Source organism: Amblyraja radiata, chromosome 4 (genome assembly GCF_010909765.2).
Source record: "Amblyraja radiata isolate CabotCenter1 chromosome 4, sAmbRad1.1.pri, whole genome shotgun sequence".
NCBI classification, from domain to species: Eukaryota; Metazoa; Chordata; class Chondrichthyes; order Rajiformes; family Rajidae; genus Amblyraja; species Amblyraja radiata.
Window position 1 is genome coordinate 24,080,851 of NC_045959.1, and position 19,214 is coordinate 24,100,064.

The following is a 19,214-nucleotide window of genomic DNA, read 5'->3' on the forward strand; positions in this document are numbered from 1 at the left end:
ATTCAAGGTCTTACATAGACTACACTACTCTAAAATAAAACTAAATAGAATCTTCCCACAAATTTCACCTATTTGTGATAAATGTCTACATCTAGAGGCTAATTTAACACATACGTTTGCAAACTGTATAAAACTTAAACATTTCTGGACTGATATTTTTGAAATAACTTCAGAAGTTATTAATACAAAACTGGACCCAAACACAAAATTAATAATACTTGGAATATCAGAACAAAATTTAACACTCACAACAAACCAAAGAAATTTCCTCGACTACAGTGTATAATAATCGGGAAAAAATTAATATTAAAATTTTGGAAAGGCCCTACAACCCCCACAATTAATATGTGGATTACGGAAATGTCGGAGACCCTATACTTAGAAATAATTAGACTTGTCTTAATGGACAAACAAGATATTTTCGATAAAATCTGGGCTCCATTCATTAACTATCTGAAGGGATAGATTGGCACAGCACGAGGACCCAACTGAAACTTGAACTCAGGATCAGATGAAAAGCTATACTTTATAATCTACGAACCTATCTCCATTGACATATTACAGGTAACCCATTCCACCTCCTCTGTTTTTCTGTTTATTTTAATTTGTAACTTTCTACCCTCTCTTTCTCTCTCTTTCTATAAAAAATAAAAACACTAGAAGCAGAAGTAATTGATAATTGAAAATTTTAATAATGTATGACTGATGTATATGAAAAGTATTTTTACTATAATATATAACTATACTTTATAATATGTCTACTTCTAATAAAAATATTTTAAAAAGAAGGCTTCGGGGGTTCGGCAGGGCCCCAACAACTCTCACCAATTTCTACAGATGCACTGTTAGAAAACATTTTATCGGGATGCATCACAGCATGGTTTGGGAACAGCTCCATCCAAGACCGCAATAAATTGCAGAGAATTGTGGACATAGCCCTGACCATCACACAAACTGAACTCCCTTCCATTGACTTTATTTATACCTCACGCTGCCTCGGCAAGGCCACCAGCATAATCAAGGATGAGTCTCACCCTGGTCACTCCCCTCTGCCATCAGGCAAAAGAAAAAGAAGTGTGAAAACGCACACCTCCAGATTCAGGCACAGTTTATTCCCAGCTGTTATCAGGCAACTGAATCATCCTACCACAACTAGAGAGCAGTCCTGAACTACTATCTACCTCATTGGAGACCTTCAGACTATCTTTGATTGGACTTTACCGAGTTTTTCTTGCACTAAACGGTGTTCACATTATTCTCTTTATCATGTAATATATAAGCATCTGGATAAACAGGGTCTGATTAGGAACAGTCAACAAGGATTTGTGCCTGGAAGGTCATGTTTGACTAATCTTCTTGAATTTTTTGAAGAGGTTACTAGGGAAATTGATGAGGGTAAAGCAGTGGATGTTGTCTATATGGACTTTAGTAAGGTCTTTGACAAGGTTCCCCATGGAAGGTTGGTTAAGAAGGTTCAACTGTTGGGTATAAATGCAGGAGTAGCAAGATGGATTCAACAGTGGCTGAATGGGAGACGCCAGAGGGTAATGGTGGATGGCTGTTTGTCGGGTTGGAGGCAGGTGACTAGTGGGGTGACTCAGGGATCTGTGTTGGGTCCTTTGTTGTTTGTCATGTACATCAATGATCTGGACGAAGGTGTGGTAAATTGGATTAGTAAGTATGCAGATGATACCAAGATAGGGTGTGTTGTGGATAATGAAGAGGATTTCCAAAGTCTACAGAGTGATTTAGGCCATTTGGAAGAATGGGCTGAAAGATGGCAGATGGAGTTTAATGCTGATATATGTGAGGTGCTACACCTTGGCAGGACAAATCAAAATAGGACGTACATGGTAAATGGTAGGGAATTGAAGAATACAGTTGAACAGAGGGATCTGGGAATAACCGTGCATAGTTCCTTGAAGGTGGAATCTCATATAGATAGGGTGGTAAAGAAAGCTTTTGGTATGCTAGCCTTTATAAATCAGAGCATTGAGTATAGAAGCTGGGATGTAATGTTAAAATTGTACACGGCATTGGTGAGACCAAATCTGGAGTATGATGTACAATTTTGGTCGCCCAATTATAGGAAGGATGTCAACAAAATAGAGAGAGTACAGAGGAGATTTACTAGAATGTTGCCTGGGTTTCAACAACTAAGTTACAGAGAAAGGTTGAATAAGTTAGGTCTTTATTCTCTGGAGCGCAGAAGGTTAAGGGGGGACTTGATAGAGGTCTTTAAAATGATGAGAGGGATAGACAGAGTTGATGTGGACAAGCTTTTCCCTTTGAGAATAGGGAAGATTCAAACAAGAGGACATGACTTCAGAATTAAGGGACAGAAGTTTAGGGGTAACATGAGGGGGAACTTCTTTACTCAGAGAGTGGTAGCGGTGTGGAATGAGCTTCCGGTGGAAGTGGTGGAGGCAGGTTCGATGGAATCATTTAAAAATAAATTGGATAGGCATATGGATGAGAAGGGAATGGAGGGTTATGGTATGAGTGCAGGCAGGTGGGACTAAGGGAAAATAAGTGTTCGGCACGGACTAGTAGGGCCGAGATGGCCTGTTTCCGTGCTGTAATTGTTATATGGTTATATGTATCTGTACACCGTTGATTGGTCGATTGTAATCATGTATCGTCTTTCTGCTGACTGGTTAACACGCAACAAAAGTTTTTCACTGTACCTCAGTGCACGTGATAATAAACTAACCTCAAACACAAAACCCCAAAACTCCCTTACATTCCCTGATTTCCTTTGGCTCACTTGTGGCTGTCTGGATCCTACCTTTGGAATTCTACAATTTCTTTGAGATGCAACGTGAACAATTTTGGTCTTCTATTCGCAAATCTTCAGATTGAGATTGCGTCTATTAATGCTGTCATGTTCACTGGAACATCTTTACTTTTCATCTTTAAGTTCATTTCTACGCGCAAGCCGTTTACGTGGGAGCTACCTACTTGTTTCAGTTTCTGAAATGCTTCAATTGCATGAAGCCAAGCCAGAACTGGCCCCTTGTCATCCGAGGCACCACGGCCGTAAAGTTTACCTACAAGCAGTGAGGAAAAATATATTAAAAGGCAAGAAACATAATTTCACTCCTAGATTCAGTAAACAGTGTCAATTAACGGATGAAACACAAATTAAGAAAACCAACTTGATAATAATAATAATAATGTTTTGTTTATAGGGACAGTTCATATTAATTAACATTTTGCATGTAAATATGCGAGATTGTAGCCAATCAGTAGCTAATTTCCGTCTCTAGTACCAGGCAAAGGTAGGTGAAGTGTCTTGCCCAAGGACACAACGACAGTACACACTCCAAGCAGGATTCGAACCGGCCACCTTCAGGTTGCCAGCCAAACACTTAGCCCATTGTGCCATCTGTCGTCCTGTTAAATGATGGAGCACATTTAAGATTTACTGTGTTGTTATCCAATAATATATCACACTTGTCCAATAATATTTCACACTTATCCAATAATATTTCACATAGTTTAAGCCATTCAATGACCAGGTTAAGTTTATTATCATTATTATCATATTCAGTGAGTACCTGTACAAGGATGCTGTGGAAGAGGTTATTTGACCTGTCAGATACAAATTGGCAGTAATCCATGAGGGAGTGTGCCTTTACAGGGACATTGGAGGATGACTATTAGGACAGCTAACATGTACAAGGCTTTAAAGGAGGAGAGGGATTGAAGTATAGAGCATTTTAAGGAGACTATGTCAGAATTGATGGGACGGATACCAAAGGTAGAGTGATTATAGGTAGACAAAAATGCTGGAGAAACTCAGCGGGTGCAGCAGCATCTATGGGGTGAAGGAAATGGGCAATGTTTCGGGCCGAAGCCCTTCTTCAGTGATTATAATTGGGACATGGAGCAGAATTGCCTCAACCTCAGAACAAGGACATGCATAAGACAACATTGGTTGGATTTTGGAGGAATGCGCAGGTGCAGCTGCTGGGACACACCATTACTGCAGGTTATGCAACATTTTCAATGTTCATTTGGAGGGGGAGGAGGTGATTCCCTGCTGGATATCCCACCACCATAAGCCCTCCTTTCCCCGTTACTCACCTCCTTCCATGAGCCCCTGTTTTGGACAATTCTTCCGGATTGGAAGAAACCATGGAGATAGAGATGGGGGGAGCTATGAAGACTGCAACAACCAGGTTCAGGAATAGCTACTTCCCCACAGCCATCAGGCTATTAAACCTGGCTCGGACAAAACTCTGATTATTAATAACCCATTATCTGTTATTTGCACTTGATCAGTTTATTTATTCATGAGTGTATATATTTATATTATGGTATATGGACACACTGATCTGTTTTGTAGTAAATGCCTACTATGTTCTGTGTGCTGAAGCAAAGCAGGAATTTCATTGTCCTATCAGGGACACATGACAATAAACTCACTTGAACTTGAACTTGAGCTCGGTCTGGGAGTCAAACAAGAGTGACAATTCTTCAATCAAAGTGCTGTAGGTCAAAGATTTGAGCCGAGATTTTCTGAAGAGAATTCTTGGCGGGGCATGGTGTGAATTAGGTGTCCAACTGCCATTACAGGAATATGGTTGTAATTATCTCCAGTAAAGCAAAAGGGACAATAAAATAAATTTATCTGGAAGGAAACTGAGAATATACAGTGTGGAGACCCAATTTTCAGTGTAGAGGTTTACGGAGGCCTGATACTGACCATCTCGTTCAGTCAACACATATGGGTCAGTTGTCCACCCATCCTCAAGTCTTGCAGCTTGAACATCAAGATGTCCATATATACAGATGGTCGCTTTATTTGGATCCATTCCCAATTCAGCCAAAATCACTGGTGGCAAGGGAATGGTTCTTCCGTTGGTAAGCTATGGAAAGGATGGACAAAACATTACAATAACCTCTGGCAAAGATTGCAAATATTCACTGGTAAAGTTGTCGAAAAGTAAAGTTATCTTTCAATGAAGTAAAGTTATCTTTGAATGAAACGCTGCCTTTTATAACCATATAACATATAACAATCACAGCACGGAAACAGGCCAACTCGGCCCTTCTAGTCCGTGCCAAACACTTATTCTCCCCTAGTCCCATCTACCTGCACTCAGACCATAACCCGCCATTCCTTTCCCGTCCATATACCTATCCAATTTATTTTTAAATGATAAAATCGAACCTGCCTCCACCACTTCCACTGGAAGCTCATTCCACACAGCTACCACTCTCTGAGTAAAGAAGTTCCACCTCATGTTACCCCTAAACTTCTGTCCCTTAATTCTCAAGTCATGTCCTCTTGTTTGAATCTTCCCTACTCTCAATGGGAAAAGCTTATCCACGTCAACTCTGTCTATCCCTCTCATCATTTTAAAGACCTCTATCAAGTCCCCCCTTAACCTTCTGCGCTCCAAAGAATAAAGACCTAACTTGTTCAACCTTTCTCTGTAACTTAGTTGCTGAAACCCAGGCAACATTCTAGTAAATCTCCTCTGTACTCTCTCTATTTTGTTGACATCCTTCCTATAATTAGGCGACCAAAATTGTACACCATACTCCAGAATTGGCCTCACCAATGCCTTGTACAATTTTAACATTACATCCCAACTTCTATACTCAATGCTCTGATTTATAAAGGCCAGCGCACCAAAAGCTTTCTTTACCACCCTATCAACATGAGATTCCACCTTCAGGGAACTGTGCACAGTTATTCCTAGATCCCTCTGTTCAACTGCATTCCTCAATTCACTACCATTTAGCATGTACGTCCTATTTTGATTTGTCCTGCCAAGATGTAGCACCTCACACTTATCAGCATTAAACTCCATCTGCCATCTTTCAGCCCACTCTTCCAAATGGCCTAAATCTCTCTGTAGACTTTGAAAATCTACTTCATTATCCACAACATCACCTATCTTAGTATCATCTGCATACTTACTAATCCAATTTACCACACCATCATCCAGATCATTGATGTACATGACAAACAACAGTGGACCCAACACAGATCCCTGTGGCACCCCACTAGTCACCGGCCTCCAGCCTGACGAACAGCCATCCACCATTACTCTCTGGCATCTCCCATTCAGCCACTGTTGAATGCATCTTGCAACTCCACCATTAATACCCAACAATTGAACCTTCTTAACCAACCTTCCATGCGGAACCTTGTCAAAGGCCTTACTGAAGTCCATATAGACAACATCCACTGCTTTACCCTCATCAATTTCCCGAGTAACCTCTTCAAAAAATTCAAGAAGATTAGTCAAACATGACCTTCCAAGCACAAATCCATGTTGACTGTTCCTAATCATACCCTGTTTATCCAGATGCTTATATATATTATCTCTAAGTATCCTTTCCATTAATTTGCCCACCACTGACGTCAAACTAACAGGTCTATAATTGCTAGGTTTACTCTTAGAACCCTTTTTAAACAATGGAACAACATGCGGAGTACGCCAATCCTCCGGCACTATTCCCGTTTCTAATGACAATTGAAATATTTCTGTCATAGCCCCTGCTATTTCTACACTAACTTCCCTCAATGTCCTAGGGAATATCCTGTCAGGACCAGGAGACTTATCCACTTTTATATTTTTCAAAAATGTCAGTACTTCCTCTTTTTTGAATCTCATAGTTTCCATAGCTACTCTACTTGTTTCCCTTACCTCACATAATTCAATATCCTTCTCCTTGGTGAATATCGAAGAAAAGAAATTGTTCAATATCTCCCCCATCTCATTTGGCTCTGCAGATAGCTGTCCACTCTGACTCTCTAATGGACCAATTTTATCCCTCGTTATCCTTTTGCTATTAATATAACTGTAGAAACCCTTTGGATTTACTTTCACCTTACTTGCCAAAGCAACCTCACATCTTCTTTTAGCTTTTCTAATTTCTTTCTTAAGATTCTTTTTACATTCTTTATACTCCTCAAGCACCTCATTTGCTCCATGCTGCCTAAAATTATTGTAGATCTCTCTCTTTTTCTGAACCAAGTGTCCAATTTCCCTTGAAAACCATGACTTTTTCCAATTTTTATTATTTTCTTTCAACCGAACAGGGACATAAAGATTCTGTACTCTTAAAATTTCATCTTTAAATGTCCTCCATTTCTCCTCCACATCCTTCCCATCAAACAAAATGTCCCAATTCACTCCTTTTAAATCCTTTCGCATCTCCTCAAAGTTAGCCTTTCTCCAATCAAAAATCTCAACCCTAGGTCCAGTTCTGACCCTCTCCATAATTATATTGAAACTAATGGTATTGTGATCACTGGACCCGAAGTGTTCCCCAAGACATACCTCCGCCACCGGACCTGTCTCATTTCCTAACCATTTTCTGACCACTTGAGTCCAGAATCAAATTTCCACTTGTCCTGGCAACAAAGATTTAAATCAAAAGGGCAACAACCTTACATCTCTTTATTTAGTTACAACAAACGAACAGTAGAGGGTAATGCCATTTGGTTATAGATCTATGGAGCATAGAAACAGGTCTCTTGACCCCACTTGTCCATGCCAACCTAGTTGTCTAAACAAACTTGTCTCACTTTCCTGCTCATAACCCATTTCCCACCATGTACCTGTCCATGTATCTTTTAAATGTTAAAATCATACCTGTTCACAACCACTTCCTCTGGCAGTTTGTTCCATACAGGCACCACCTTCCTCACCCTTTTAAACACTGCCTCTTTAATCCTTAAATCTATAGCCCTCTGGTGTTCACTGAAAAAGGCAGTGTCTATTAACCTTCTTTATGCCCCTCATGATATTATAAACTTCTACTAGGTCACCCTTTTGCCTCATGCACAATGATCAAGCCTCTCATTCTAGCTCAAGTCCCCCAGACCCAGTAACTTCCTCATAAATCTATTTGGCATCCGTTCCAGTTTAATGACTTCCTTCCTTTAGCAAATTGGCATTGAATCCTTTGTCGCAGCCTTCCAACCTTTCTCTTGCATGTGCTCCATCTATCTTTTTTATCCCCCTGAAATACAGATATAGTTGATTTACATCCACTGGAGCATGTTGTGTTAGTGTGTTATGTGTCAACAATCGTGGTCCATCACACAAACACCCCACCGCAGCTCCCATCAACCTCATCTGCATTTCACACTCTCTCAGGTGTGTAGCCAACATAATCAAGAACTCCTCCCCCCCCCCCCCCTGACATTCTCTCTTCTCCCCTCTCCCGTCGGACAGAAGATACAACAGTTTGATATCACCAGATTCAAGAATAGCTTCTTCCCCGATGTTATCAAACTCTTGAACCTCTCAGGTGCATTCCCAATCTTCCAACCTACCTTGTTGTGACCCTTGCACTATTTTATTTTATCTGTACTTTCTCTGTAGCTGTCAAACTATATCCTGCACTCTGATTCCTTTCTACCTGCTGCATGTATTTATGGTATGATTGCATTCAAGTATGGTATGATTTGCCTGTTTAGCCTGCAAAATAATGTTTTTCATTTATCTCGGTACACATGACAATAATAAAGCAATCCAACACCAGTCCCATGCAGGCCTGGAGTTGCATATAGCCTGCACCTGGTGAGGACAGCAGATTTTATTACCACCAGTCATTGGCAGCTGTCATGAACATTTCCAACAATCCACATCCTGGATCTTTATAAAAAATGGTGCACTCAGCAATGGGATTAGAGAGAGTGAGAGAGAGAGACAGAGTTGGTCATATCCTCATCTAATGTCTGGCACCCTAGAGGTTGGCCATCATTTCTACACCATTACCCATTGCATCTTCCCTACAACCATCAGGCTATTAAACACTTCAACCTCCAAATAGGCTCCGAACAAAATAGACTTGTGGACATTATTTTTGCACTATTATTGCCTATTATTTATATTTAGATAAGTTTTCTTTGGCGTTTATTATGGCTTTTACAGAGGACTATGTTTATATATCTGTTGTGCTGCTGCAAGTAGTATATTTTTTGTTCAGTTTTGGGACATGCGACTATAAAACACTCTTGACTCACGATAATGCTTGCATTGGACTTACCTCTTCACTGCCCACATCCGCTAATTCGACAGATCCTCCCAGACGTTTGATCGCCTCCCCAACAACATGGACCATCTCGATCGCGCTGTCTCTCTTCAGCGGGTCACCTGACTCACTCTGGATCGCAACCCACTCCTTCAGATGCTGCAAGGTGAAATGGTGGCATATTGACATGATTACAACAGTTGCTCGTCCCATTAGTGTGGGTTGGGCAGCCGGGCTGTAGGAGTTCCAGTTCAGTCTCACAGTGGGCTATATCATTGCCCCATGTCACCCCCCCCCCCCTACCCCTGCCTCCCAGGAACAGCTTCTTCCCCACAGATCTTCATCCTTTATCAGATAACTAAAAGACCCTCCCATAAACTGTCTTGGGTGCTATGATTAGTTTAGATGTATTCTCAATGGGAGCGTAGATTTTCTCCAGGTGCTCCAGTTTCCTCTCACATCCCAAAGTCCTGCAGGTTTGGAGGTTAATTAGCCTCTGGAAAATTGCCCCTAACACGCAGGGAATGGATAAGAGAGAGTGGGATCACATCGAATGTGTGTGAAAGGCTGATCAATTGTCGGCATAGATTGGATGAGCCGATTGTTCTTCATGCTCTATGTCTAATCTAAAAACTGAGCCAAGCTAGGTTATGGTGTCAAGGATCTGCCTATCAACAACCGCCTCTTCCATTACCTGTAACAAGCTCTCACTTGTCAGGCTTTGTCCTTCCCCTGCCCTCTTCCAGCTTCCCCTCCCCTTACAATTAGTCTGAAGAGCGGGCTCAATCTGAAACGTCACCTATCCATGTTCTCCAGAAATACTGTCTGGCCCGCTGAGTTATTCTAACATTTTGTGTCTTTTCTTCTCGGTATAGTCTTGATCTTCCAACCTACCTCATTGTGGGCCTCGCACCTTTTCTAATGTGCACTTTCTCTGTAACTATAATGTTATCAAGCTGTAACACAAAATTCTGCTTCCGGGATTTTTATCTTTGCATTACCTGTTGTACGTGTGTACGACTCGATGGCACTCGTGTACAGTGTGGTTTGAGTGGAAAGCAGCCATTACTGTATCCATGGTTCTCAGACTTTCTTGTAGACTGGCTTACAAAGAGGATATCAGCAGGAGGCTCAAATGTGTCATCAACTCAACACCGCTGGCCAAATATGAATACAAATATTTCAGTCCTGTCCCGTGCATTTAAATGCTACACCTCTAATGCTGCTTAATTGTCCACAACATTCATGACAAGCAATGGCAGAATCTGATCTGTTGTTTACGAGATTTCTTTGCTCTTTTATGTATTGTTTGGTGTATATGTAGCGTCAATTATCACTAGTCGAATACAGTATACCTTACGTATGTTGCATTATGAATTGATATGTATCTTTTTAATTTAAAAAATGTTCACTATGAAAATTACAAAGACTTTTTTATAATTAACGCCCAAGGCTAAATACATTGCAAATAAATAAATTCATTACTTTTAATTTTAAACATGATATATTTTGTTATTTATGCGCACATCAATTGTTTAAATCCCGCTTGGAGTGCATACTGTCGTTGTGTCCTTGGGCAAGACACTTCACCCACCTTTGCCTGTGTGTGAATGTGAGTGAATGTGTGTGAGTGATTGGTGGTGGTCGGAGGGGCCGTAGGCGCAGATTGGCAGCCACGCTTCCGTCAGTCTGCCCCAGGGCAGCTGTGGCTACAGAAGTAGCTTACCACCACCGAGTGTGACTGAGGAGTGAATGAATAATGCGATGTAAAGCGCCTTGAGTATTAGAAAGGCGCTATATAAATCCCATCCATTATTATTATTATTATTAATATGTGTCTCTGAGCATTAAGAAGATTTTGCAGGAAAGCCTTCTAGTATCACGGGGAGTCCATCAGGTCCTCAGTTTCCATCTCGCGAACCACTCACAGTGTACCCAGAGAGTTGTGAATCTGTGGAATTCTCTGCCACAGAAGGCAGTGGATGCCAATTCACGGGGGGTTTTCAAGAGAGAGTAAAGGGCCTGTCACACTTAGGTGACTTTTTAGGCGAGTGCAGGAGACTCTGCACTCGCCACATGATTGCCACATGTTCGCTGGTGGTCTCTGGTGAGTCTCCTTCATGGTCGCGAGGAGTTCCTGCATTCAGCTGCTATTGTTATTTATCTGTAATTTTTTTTTATATGTATATATTTTTACCTTTTCTTATATATTTAAAATTGCTCTTGTGAATCGCACCGTGGGATTGACTTTTAAATTTCGTTGTACCATGTGCAATGACAATAAAGAGATTCATTCATTCATTCATTCTGGGAACTAGTCACGGCCTCAGTGTGGTCGCCACAAATTTTTCAACATGTTGCAAAATTTTCTGCGACCAAAAATTGGTCGCCATGGAGATAATCGATAATTCTGTAGTCATAGGTGCAGTTGTAGTGGGGTCGCCATGTAGTTGTAGCTAGTCAAGGTAGTCGTAGGTAGTTTTAGTTAATCGCCTTTGCTGACCGGGCATTTTCATTGGCTCATTGGGGAAAAAAACGTAAGCACGAGTTTTCAGAACCAAGGATAAACGACCGGTAATGTTGAATGCCCGCCGAATATCACAGCTGTGTATCTCTGGCTTATTAAAAGATGTCTGGCTTCTTTAAAGTGTCTCTACCCCCTTCTTCCCCCCCCCCCTCCCCCCGCTTTTAAAGGACTTACCATACACTGTACTAGTCGTCTTAACCTTCCTGTTCTCCGTGGTGTGTGTCTGTATAACCTTGGCTTTGCACCGTGTGAATTTCAGACAGCGCTGCCCCCGCTTGCCCTGGCCCCCGCCTTTGCAATGTGGTCGCGTGTGTGTGTGTGTGTGTGTGTGTGCATGTGCCTGTGTCTGTGTGTGCGTGTGCGTGTGTGTGTTCCACTCTGACAGTCGCCGTTCCAGTTCCCGGTTTTTCAGGCGACTGCCGGCAACTTGACAGTCACCGGCAGTCCGCTGAAAAATCGCCTAAGTGGGGCAGCCCCTTTAGATTTAGCTCTTAGGGCTAAGGGAAGCAAAGGATATGGGGAAAAAGCCAGAACGGGATACTGATTTTGGATGATCAGCCATGGTCATATTGAATGGCGGTGCAGGCTCAAAGGGCCGAATGGCCAACTCCTGCACCTATTTTCTATGTTTCTACCACCTCGATGATTGGCCATGTCAACGGCACCTTTAGTTTATTGAGAGCAAGTTGACGGCTCTCATCGCATTGGGCCGGTTGGGTTTAAACACAATGGAAATCCTTGCAATCACTTCAGCATCGACAACCATTCATTCTTCTGTCGAGTTTAGTCTTCAAAGAGGGAAGAGACAGAGACTTTAAGATTTTGCCTTCCACCACAGTGAGGAGGTGGTTGGTGAACTCACTGTGGTGGATGTTAAATTTGTGTTGATTGTGTGTTTTTGTCATTTTTTATTATATGTATGGTTGCAGGAAAACGAAATTTTGTTCAGACCAAAAGGTCTGAATGACAATAAAGGAATCTAATCTAATCTAATCTAATCTAATCTAAGTATGTTTATGCTGTATTCAAAGTCAAAGTCAAAGTAGCCTTTATTGTCATTCTGACCTTTCGGTCTGAACGTAATTTTGTTGCCTTGCAGTCATACATATAATTAAAAATGACAAAAACACACAATAAACACAAACTGACATCCACCACAGTAAATTCATCAGGCTCACTGTGATGGAAGGCAAAAATCTTAACCTACCAGCCAGGATTAAGATCCATTGTACAAACATTCGTGTGGGGTAGTGAATATTCCAAAATAACAAGTGTCAGATTCATGAGGATATGAAGGAAGGAACAGCAGATGCTGCTTTATACCAGAGATATAAAGACATATAGATCTGCTGCACCAGAGGACCAAACACGCTCGACCACTGCTACACCACCATCAAGGACGCCTATCGCTCTATCCCTCGCCCTCACTTCGGTAAATCCGACCATACCGCGGTGCTGCTTCTTCCTGCCTACAGGCAATTGAAGAGCGCACCCCCAGAGGTGAGGACAGTACAGAGCTGGTCGGGGAAGGGGGGGGGGGAGGGGGGCAGAGGAACAACTACAGGACTGTTTGGAGTCTGTAGACTGGGCAATGTTCAGGGACTCGGCAACGGACTTGAACGAATACGCCACAGTCGTTACAGACTTCATAAAGAAATGTGTGGAGGACTGCATCCCTGCAAAAACCTTCCAAGTGTTTCCCAAGTGTTTCCCAATCAGAAGCCTTGGATGAACTATGAGATCCGCACTCTTCTGAAGTCCAGACACTGGGCATTCATGTCTGAAGATACCGAGGACAACAAGGAGACAAGATACGACCTTAGTAAGACCATTAAAAAGGCCAAAAGAGACTTCTGCTCCAAGCTGGAGGATGAGGCAGATGTTCGGCAGCTGTGGTGGGCCATGAATGCAATCACCTCCTACAAGGCAAAATCAGGAGGCAACACACATGTCAGTGAAACTTCACTTCCTGACGAGCTCAATGCGTTTTACGCACGCTTTGATAGGAGGAACACTGATGTGCCTTCTCGTGCCCCCATTCGCTGTGATGGTATTTCGGTTACGGTCACAGAGGCCGACGTCAGGAAATCCTTCAGAGGGGTGAACCCCCGGAAAGCGCCTGGACCTGATGGTATACCTGGTCGTGTTCTAAAAACCTGTGTGGACCAACTGGCTGGAGTTATTATGGACATTTTCAACCTCTCACTTCTGAGGTCTGAGGTTCCCACATGCTTTAAAAGGGCATCAATCATACCGGTGCCCAAGAAGAGTAAGGTGACGTGCCTCAATGACTATCGACCAGTGGCACTAACGCCGGTAGTGATGAAGTGCTTTGAGAGGCTGATCATGTCGCAAATCAACTCATATCTCGAGAAAAACCTGGACCCACTGCAGTTCGCTTACCGCCACAACAGATCAACGGTGGATGCGATCTCGCTGGCTCTCCACTCCGCTCTGGACCACTTAGACAACAAAAACTCATATGTCAGGCTGTTATTCATTGACTACAGCTCGGCATATAATACAATCATCCCTTCCAAGCTGGTTACCAAACTCTCAGAACTGGGTCTCTGCACATCCCTCGACTTCCTCATTCACAAACCAGACTGTCCGTATTGGTGGAAATGTGTCAGCCTCGATAACAATCAGCACGGGAGCACCTCAAGGCTGCGTGCTCAGCCCCCTGCTGTACTCACTCTATACTCATGACTGCAGAGCTGGTCATAGTGCGAACTCCATCATCAAGTTCGCTGACGACACCACTGTTGTGGGACGAATCACTGATGGAGATGAGTCAGAGTATAGAAGTGAGATCGACCATTTGACCAAATGGTGCCAGCACAATAATCTGGCTCTCAACACCAGCAAAACCAAGGAACTGATTGTGGACTTTGGAAGGGGTAGGATGGGGACCCACAGTCCCGTTTATATCAACGGGTCGATGGTGGAAAGGGTCAAGAACTTCAAATTCCTGGGCGTGCATATCTCTGAAGATCTCTCCTGGTCCCAGAACACGGACCAGGAGAGATCCATCGAGGGGATCTATCGCAGTTGTTGCCTCAAAAAGCTGCCAGCATCATCAAAGATCCACACCATCCTGGCCACTCACTCATCTCCCCGCTGCCTTCAGGTAGAAGGTACAGGAGCCTGAAATCTGCAACATCCAGGTTCAGGAATAGCTGCTTCCCCACAGCCATCAAGCTATTAAACTCAACTCAAACAAAACTCTGATCGTTAAATAGCACATTGCACTTTATCTGTTATTTATGTGTGTATATATATATTCATTGGTATATGGTCACACTGGTCTGTTCTGTTCTGTATTTATTTATGCCTACTATATCCTGTTGTGCTGAATCAAAGCAGGAGTTTCATTGTCCTATCTGGAACACCTGACAATAAACTCTCTTGAATCTTGAAATAGACACAAAAAGCTGGAGTAACTCAGCAGGACAAGCAGCATCTCTGGAGAGATGGAATGGGTGATGTTTGGGATCAAGACCTTTCGACTGTAGCTGTGTTGAAACTTCACTAGGGTTGGTAGACCTTACCTGCACATAGTCATCTTGATGATCATCAATGTATGTCAGCACCTGATCCAGAGGAGATGCTTGTATCGCCAAGAGGAAAGACAAAAAGGAAACAGCAAGCAGCAGCTGAAAGGTTATATTGCAGAATTAGTATCCTTGGCCAACTCCTGCACCCGCGCAGAACTCGATTTCATTAACTTTACCACAAACCTCCACCCTTAACATGGAATTACTTTACAACAAACCTCCATGCGTAAACATGGAATTACTTTTTTACACAGTAATCATTTGTCAGAAATAATTTTATTTGCTAATTTGTGATCTGAAGCAGAACAGAACCATTATTAGTTCAACAAAGAATTAAGGAAGATCCTGTATTATATTTATTCAAAAACTTGCTCTGTAAAGCAAGTAACCACATTCAAAGAGTTCTCACCACTTCATGGTACATCAATAGGGTGGGATGAGGAGAGGTAGGTTGAGATGTGTAAATCATAAACAGACCCAAGCACAGCCAAAACAGAAGGGACCCGTTTCTGCATTGTAAATGTGCTAAAAATTTTAAAAGGCATCTCATATTAGACGTTGTCCAAATGCTAAATTTATTTCCAAACTTCTGTTATTGCCATTTAGCACAGTTGCGCCAGTCTTTAAAAACATTACTGATAAATCAATGTTCTTCACCCTGGCTTTTGCACAACTAAAATAACCTAATTGGAAAGTAATAAGCAATAACTGGATAGTTTATCACTCTGAAAATATATTCCCAGAAACAAATCCTGTGAATCTAAAGTGTAATATACTTCAAAACACCACAAATTAATTCTGTAACCTGTAGAAACATAGAAAATAGGTGCAGGAGGAGGCCATTCGGCCCTTCAAGCCAGCACCGCATAATCAGTAATATAATCAGTTCATTTTTATTACAATACAAATGTTTCCATTAACTATGCTAATCAAAAAGCAAGAAAGATAAAAGCATATTAAGTGGAGCACACTGTCCAAACATTACAAATTCCCAGAGTTACAAAGATTACTAAACTAAGTGGGACCCGTTTGGTGCCAGCATCACACGGGAGGGCTGGTCCTCCAACGCAATATTCCACCTCTCCACCAATTCCAATATTGGTGGCCAGTGGGGGGGGGGGGGGGGGGGGGGGGGTTCTGGAGCGCTAGTATGGGTGTTGTGGGCTGAAGGGACTGGTTTCCAGAGGGCTAGTATGGACATTGTGGGCCGAATGGATTCTTGGGCTGGCAGCTCACTCACTCACGGATGGTGGGCTGGCAGTTGATTCACGGTTATTCCTTGAAATTCCATTTCAAGCCGGGTGCAAGGCCACCAAATTCAAGTGCAGTTTCATACCACTTCAAGCAGGGTGCAAGGCCACCAAATTCACGTGCAGTTTCATACCATTTCAAGCAGGGTGCCAGGCCACTAAAGACAGCGAGTCGTGACCTCTCCCTCCCCCATCTTGCAGAGACTGGGCCATGCTCACACTTCTGGGTTTCATAGTCCCTCCCCCCCTCCCACCAGAAGGGGTGTGGCCTTCATGGTGTGATTGACAGGAGAGAGAATCTCAACATTTTTAAAACATTAATGACTTATATTTTTCATCGATGGGAAAAATCCTCGGCACCTGATGAGTGGGGACTCTGAGTAAGATGGCCAAAAATCACAGCCGTAAGTGGCAGCGTTTTTTATAAATCAATACACAGAACAACAGGTAGTGGTCAAGATCAGACTTTTAGTAATATAGATAATAATGTGTGTGGGGGGGGGGGGGGGGGGGGGGGGATTTGCATCACATTTCCTCTCAACATCCCCAAGTAACTGGAGAGTTAATACCGTCGATTGTATAGAAGGAACAGACTTACCATGTTCACAAAGTATTTTTTCAACAGATTATTTCAAGTTTAAGTATTCTCGCACTCTTCAACGAGCTGGTTCTCTCCGCAACGTCCTAATCTCTAGCCGCTGATTCTTGAAGACAAAATGACTCATTGCGGGCGTGTGTATAAATGTTCTAACGTTGCTGCCAATTAGTTTCAAACTAAAGTCAGAACATTGCCAAAAAATAAACAGTGGAATGTTTGTGTTAAATGAGCCGCAGTAACAGTCATTAAGAAGATTGCAAAGAAAAGGAAAGAAGGAATTGCATTTTGTAACACATTTTGCCTTTAATTCATAGACCTTTACAACCAGTTAAGTACTTTTGATGAGTGGCTACTGCTGTTATGTAAGTAATATTTGCACATAACAAGCTCACCCAGGACAACATATTGGCTAGGAAACTAGGAAGAATTATCCTGATTTTAGTTTAGAGATACAACATGGAAATAGGGCCTTGGGATCACTAAGGCCATCGATCATCTGTTCATACTAGTTGTATGACATCCCACTTTTGCATCCAATTTCTACACACTCTGGGCAATTTTACAGATGTCAATTAACCTACAACCCGCCGACTGTGTTATGTTGGAGGAAACCCTCACAGACACAGAGATCGTGCAAACTCCACACAGCCAGCACCCGAGGATGGGATTGAACCCGTGTGAGGCAGCGGTTTTAAATTGTGCTGCCCAAACCTTTCTTTGTACAAACCATCAGGGCTGTGGTTTAATCAACATTGTAGCCGCTCTTCAGTACTGCACGAGAATGCCATCTAGATGAGGTAATAGGACTTAAAATGACAACCTACTTTAGAAGAGTTCCAGTAATCCAGCCACATACTCGAGTGATTCAGATTTATCCTGACAGGTATTTCATCACATAGAATGTTGTTCATTAAACAAACATATGTTTGGCTGAAGACTTGTTTTGAAAACTGCCTTTAAACAGCCAGAAATGTAATTACAGAAAGCATGAAGTTACACACAATTTCCATGTGGTGTCACTGGATTTCACTGTAGTGTGGAAAAATAAATGTTTTCATGCTGCAGAAGGATTTTTGGAAATACTGTGCGCAAACTGTTACATTGCTTTGCACATTGAATGTGGTATCAAAGTTGCTGTTGCATCCCCAGCAAATATATTCTCAGCCAGTTATTCCTGCAAAACACCTGCATTGGACAATTAACATGCATACTTTGCTACAGTTAGATCAAATCCTATGCCTATTCTCCGGTCATTTTGTCCAAATAATCCGTGATACTGACAGTGGTATTCGTATTATTTTATTATTGTCACGTGTACTGAGATACAGTGCAAAACTTTGTTTTGCATTCTGTCCAGTTAAATCATACCATACCATACATGGGTAGTGCAGTAGAAAACATACAGAGTGCAGAAGATAGTTTTACAGCTGCAGAGAAAATGGAGATATAAGCAAAGTGCAAATGCTGCAACAAAGTAGATTGGAAGATTGGGAATTCATCCATAGCATGTGAGAGGTCTATTCAGGTGTCTGACAACTGTGGGGAATAGGCTGTTCTTGAATCTGTGGATAGGGCGAGCTGCTTTAAATACCTGGGAGTCCACATCTCTGAAGATATGACATGGACATCACACGCCGCAGCACTCGTGAGTAAGGCAAGGCAGCGCCTTTACCACCTCAGGCAATTGAGGAAATTCAGAGTGTCTCCGAGGATCCTCCTGTGCTTCCATTCAGCGGCTGTGGAAAGCATCTTGTCCGGAAATATTACAATCTGGTTTGGGAATTGCTCTGCCCAGGACAAGAAGGCTCTGCAGAGAGTAGTGCGTTCGGCCGAACGCACTATGGGAACTTCCCTCGCCCCCTGCAAGAACTATACATCAGGAGGTGCAACTCCTGAGCCAATAAAATCATGGGAGACCCCTTCCACCCCCGCAACGGACTGTTCCAGCTGCTACGGTCAGGCAAACGCCTCCGTTGCCATGCTGTGAGAACAGAGAGGTTGAGAAGGAGTTTCTTCCCAGAGGCCATTCGGACTGTAAACTCCTATCTCACCAGGGACTAACCTTACTGTATCACTCTACTGCTTTTTTTTTAAATTGCAGTTTTTTTCCCTTTCCCATAGATAAAATGGATGAGCTTGGGGCATGGGGTCTGGTTTGCAGGATGTGGTCTGTAGGTCTGGCTGCATTCACAACTCCTTGCAGTCTTGGGTACCGATTTTGCCAAACCAAATTGTGACACATTTTGGTAGTATATAAACAGTGCCCTCCATAATGT

The 19,214-nt window shown here is 42.5% G+C and overlaps 1 protein-coding gene across 1 annotated transcript in view; it reads right to left on the reverse strand.

Annotated features, from left to right (window-relative positions):
• The window catches only part of LOC116971890 (cytosolic non-specific dipeptidase-like), a 41,935-nt gene extending 24,147 nt beyond the window's left edge, over positions 1-17,788 (reverse strand). Inside the window, exons 1-6 of the mRNA XM_033019075.1 lie at positions 17,666-17,788; positions 16,939-17,114; positions 15,085-15,189; positions 9,022-9,165; positions 4,712-4,874; positions 2,962-3,050 (exon numbers count right to left, since the gene is read on the reverse strand). Coding sequence (XP_032874966.1) covers positions 2,962-3,050; positions 4,712-4,874; positions 9,022-9,165; positions 15,085-15,189; positions 16,939-16,941 — 504 coding nt within the window. The 5' untranslated portion in view covers positions 16,942-17,114; positions 17,666-17,788. The remainder of the gene's footprint in view (positions 1-2,961; positions 3,051-4,711; positions 4,875-9,021; positions 9,166-15,084; positions 15,190-16,938; positions 17,115-17,665) is intronic.
• Between the last annotated feature and the right edge of the window lie 1,426 nt (positions 17,789-19,214).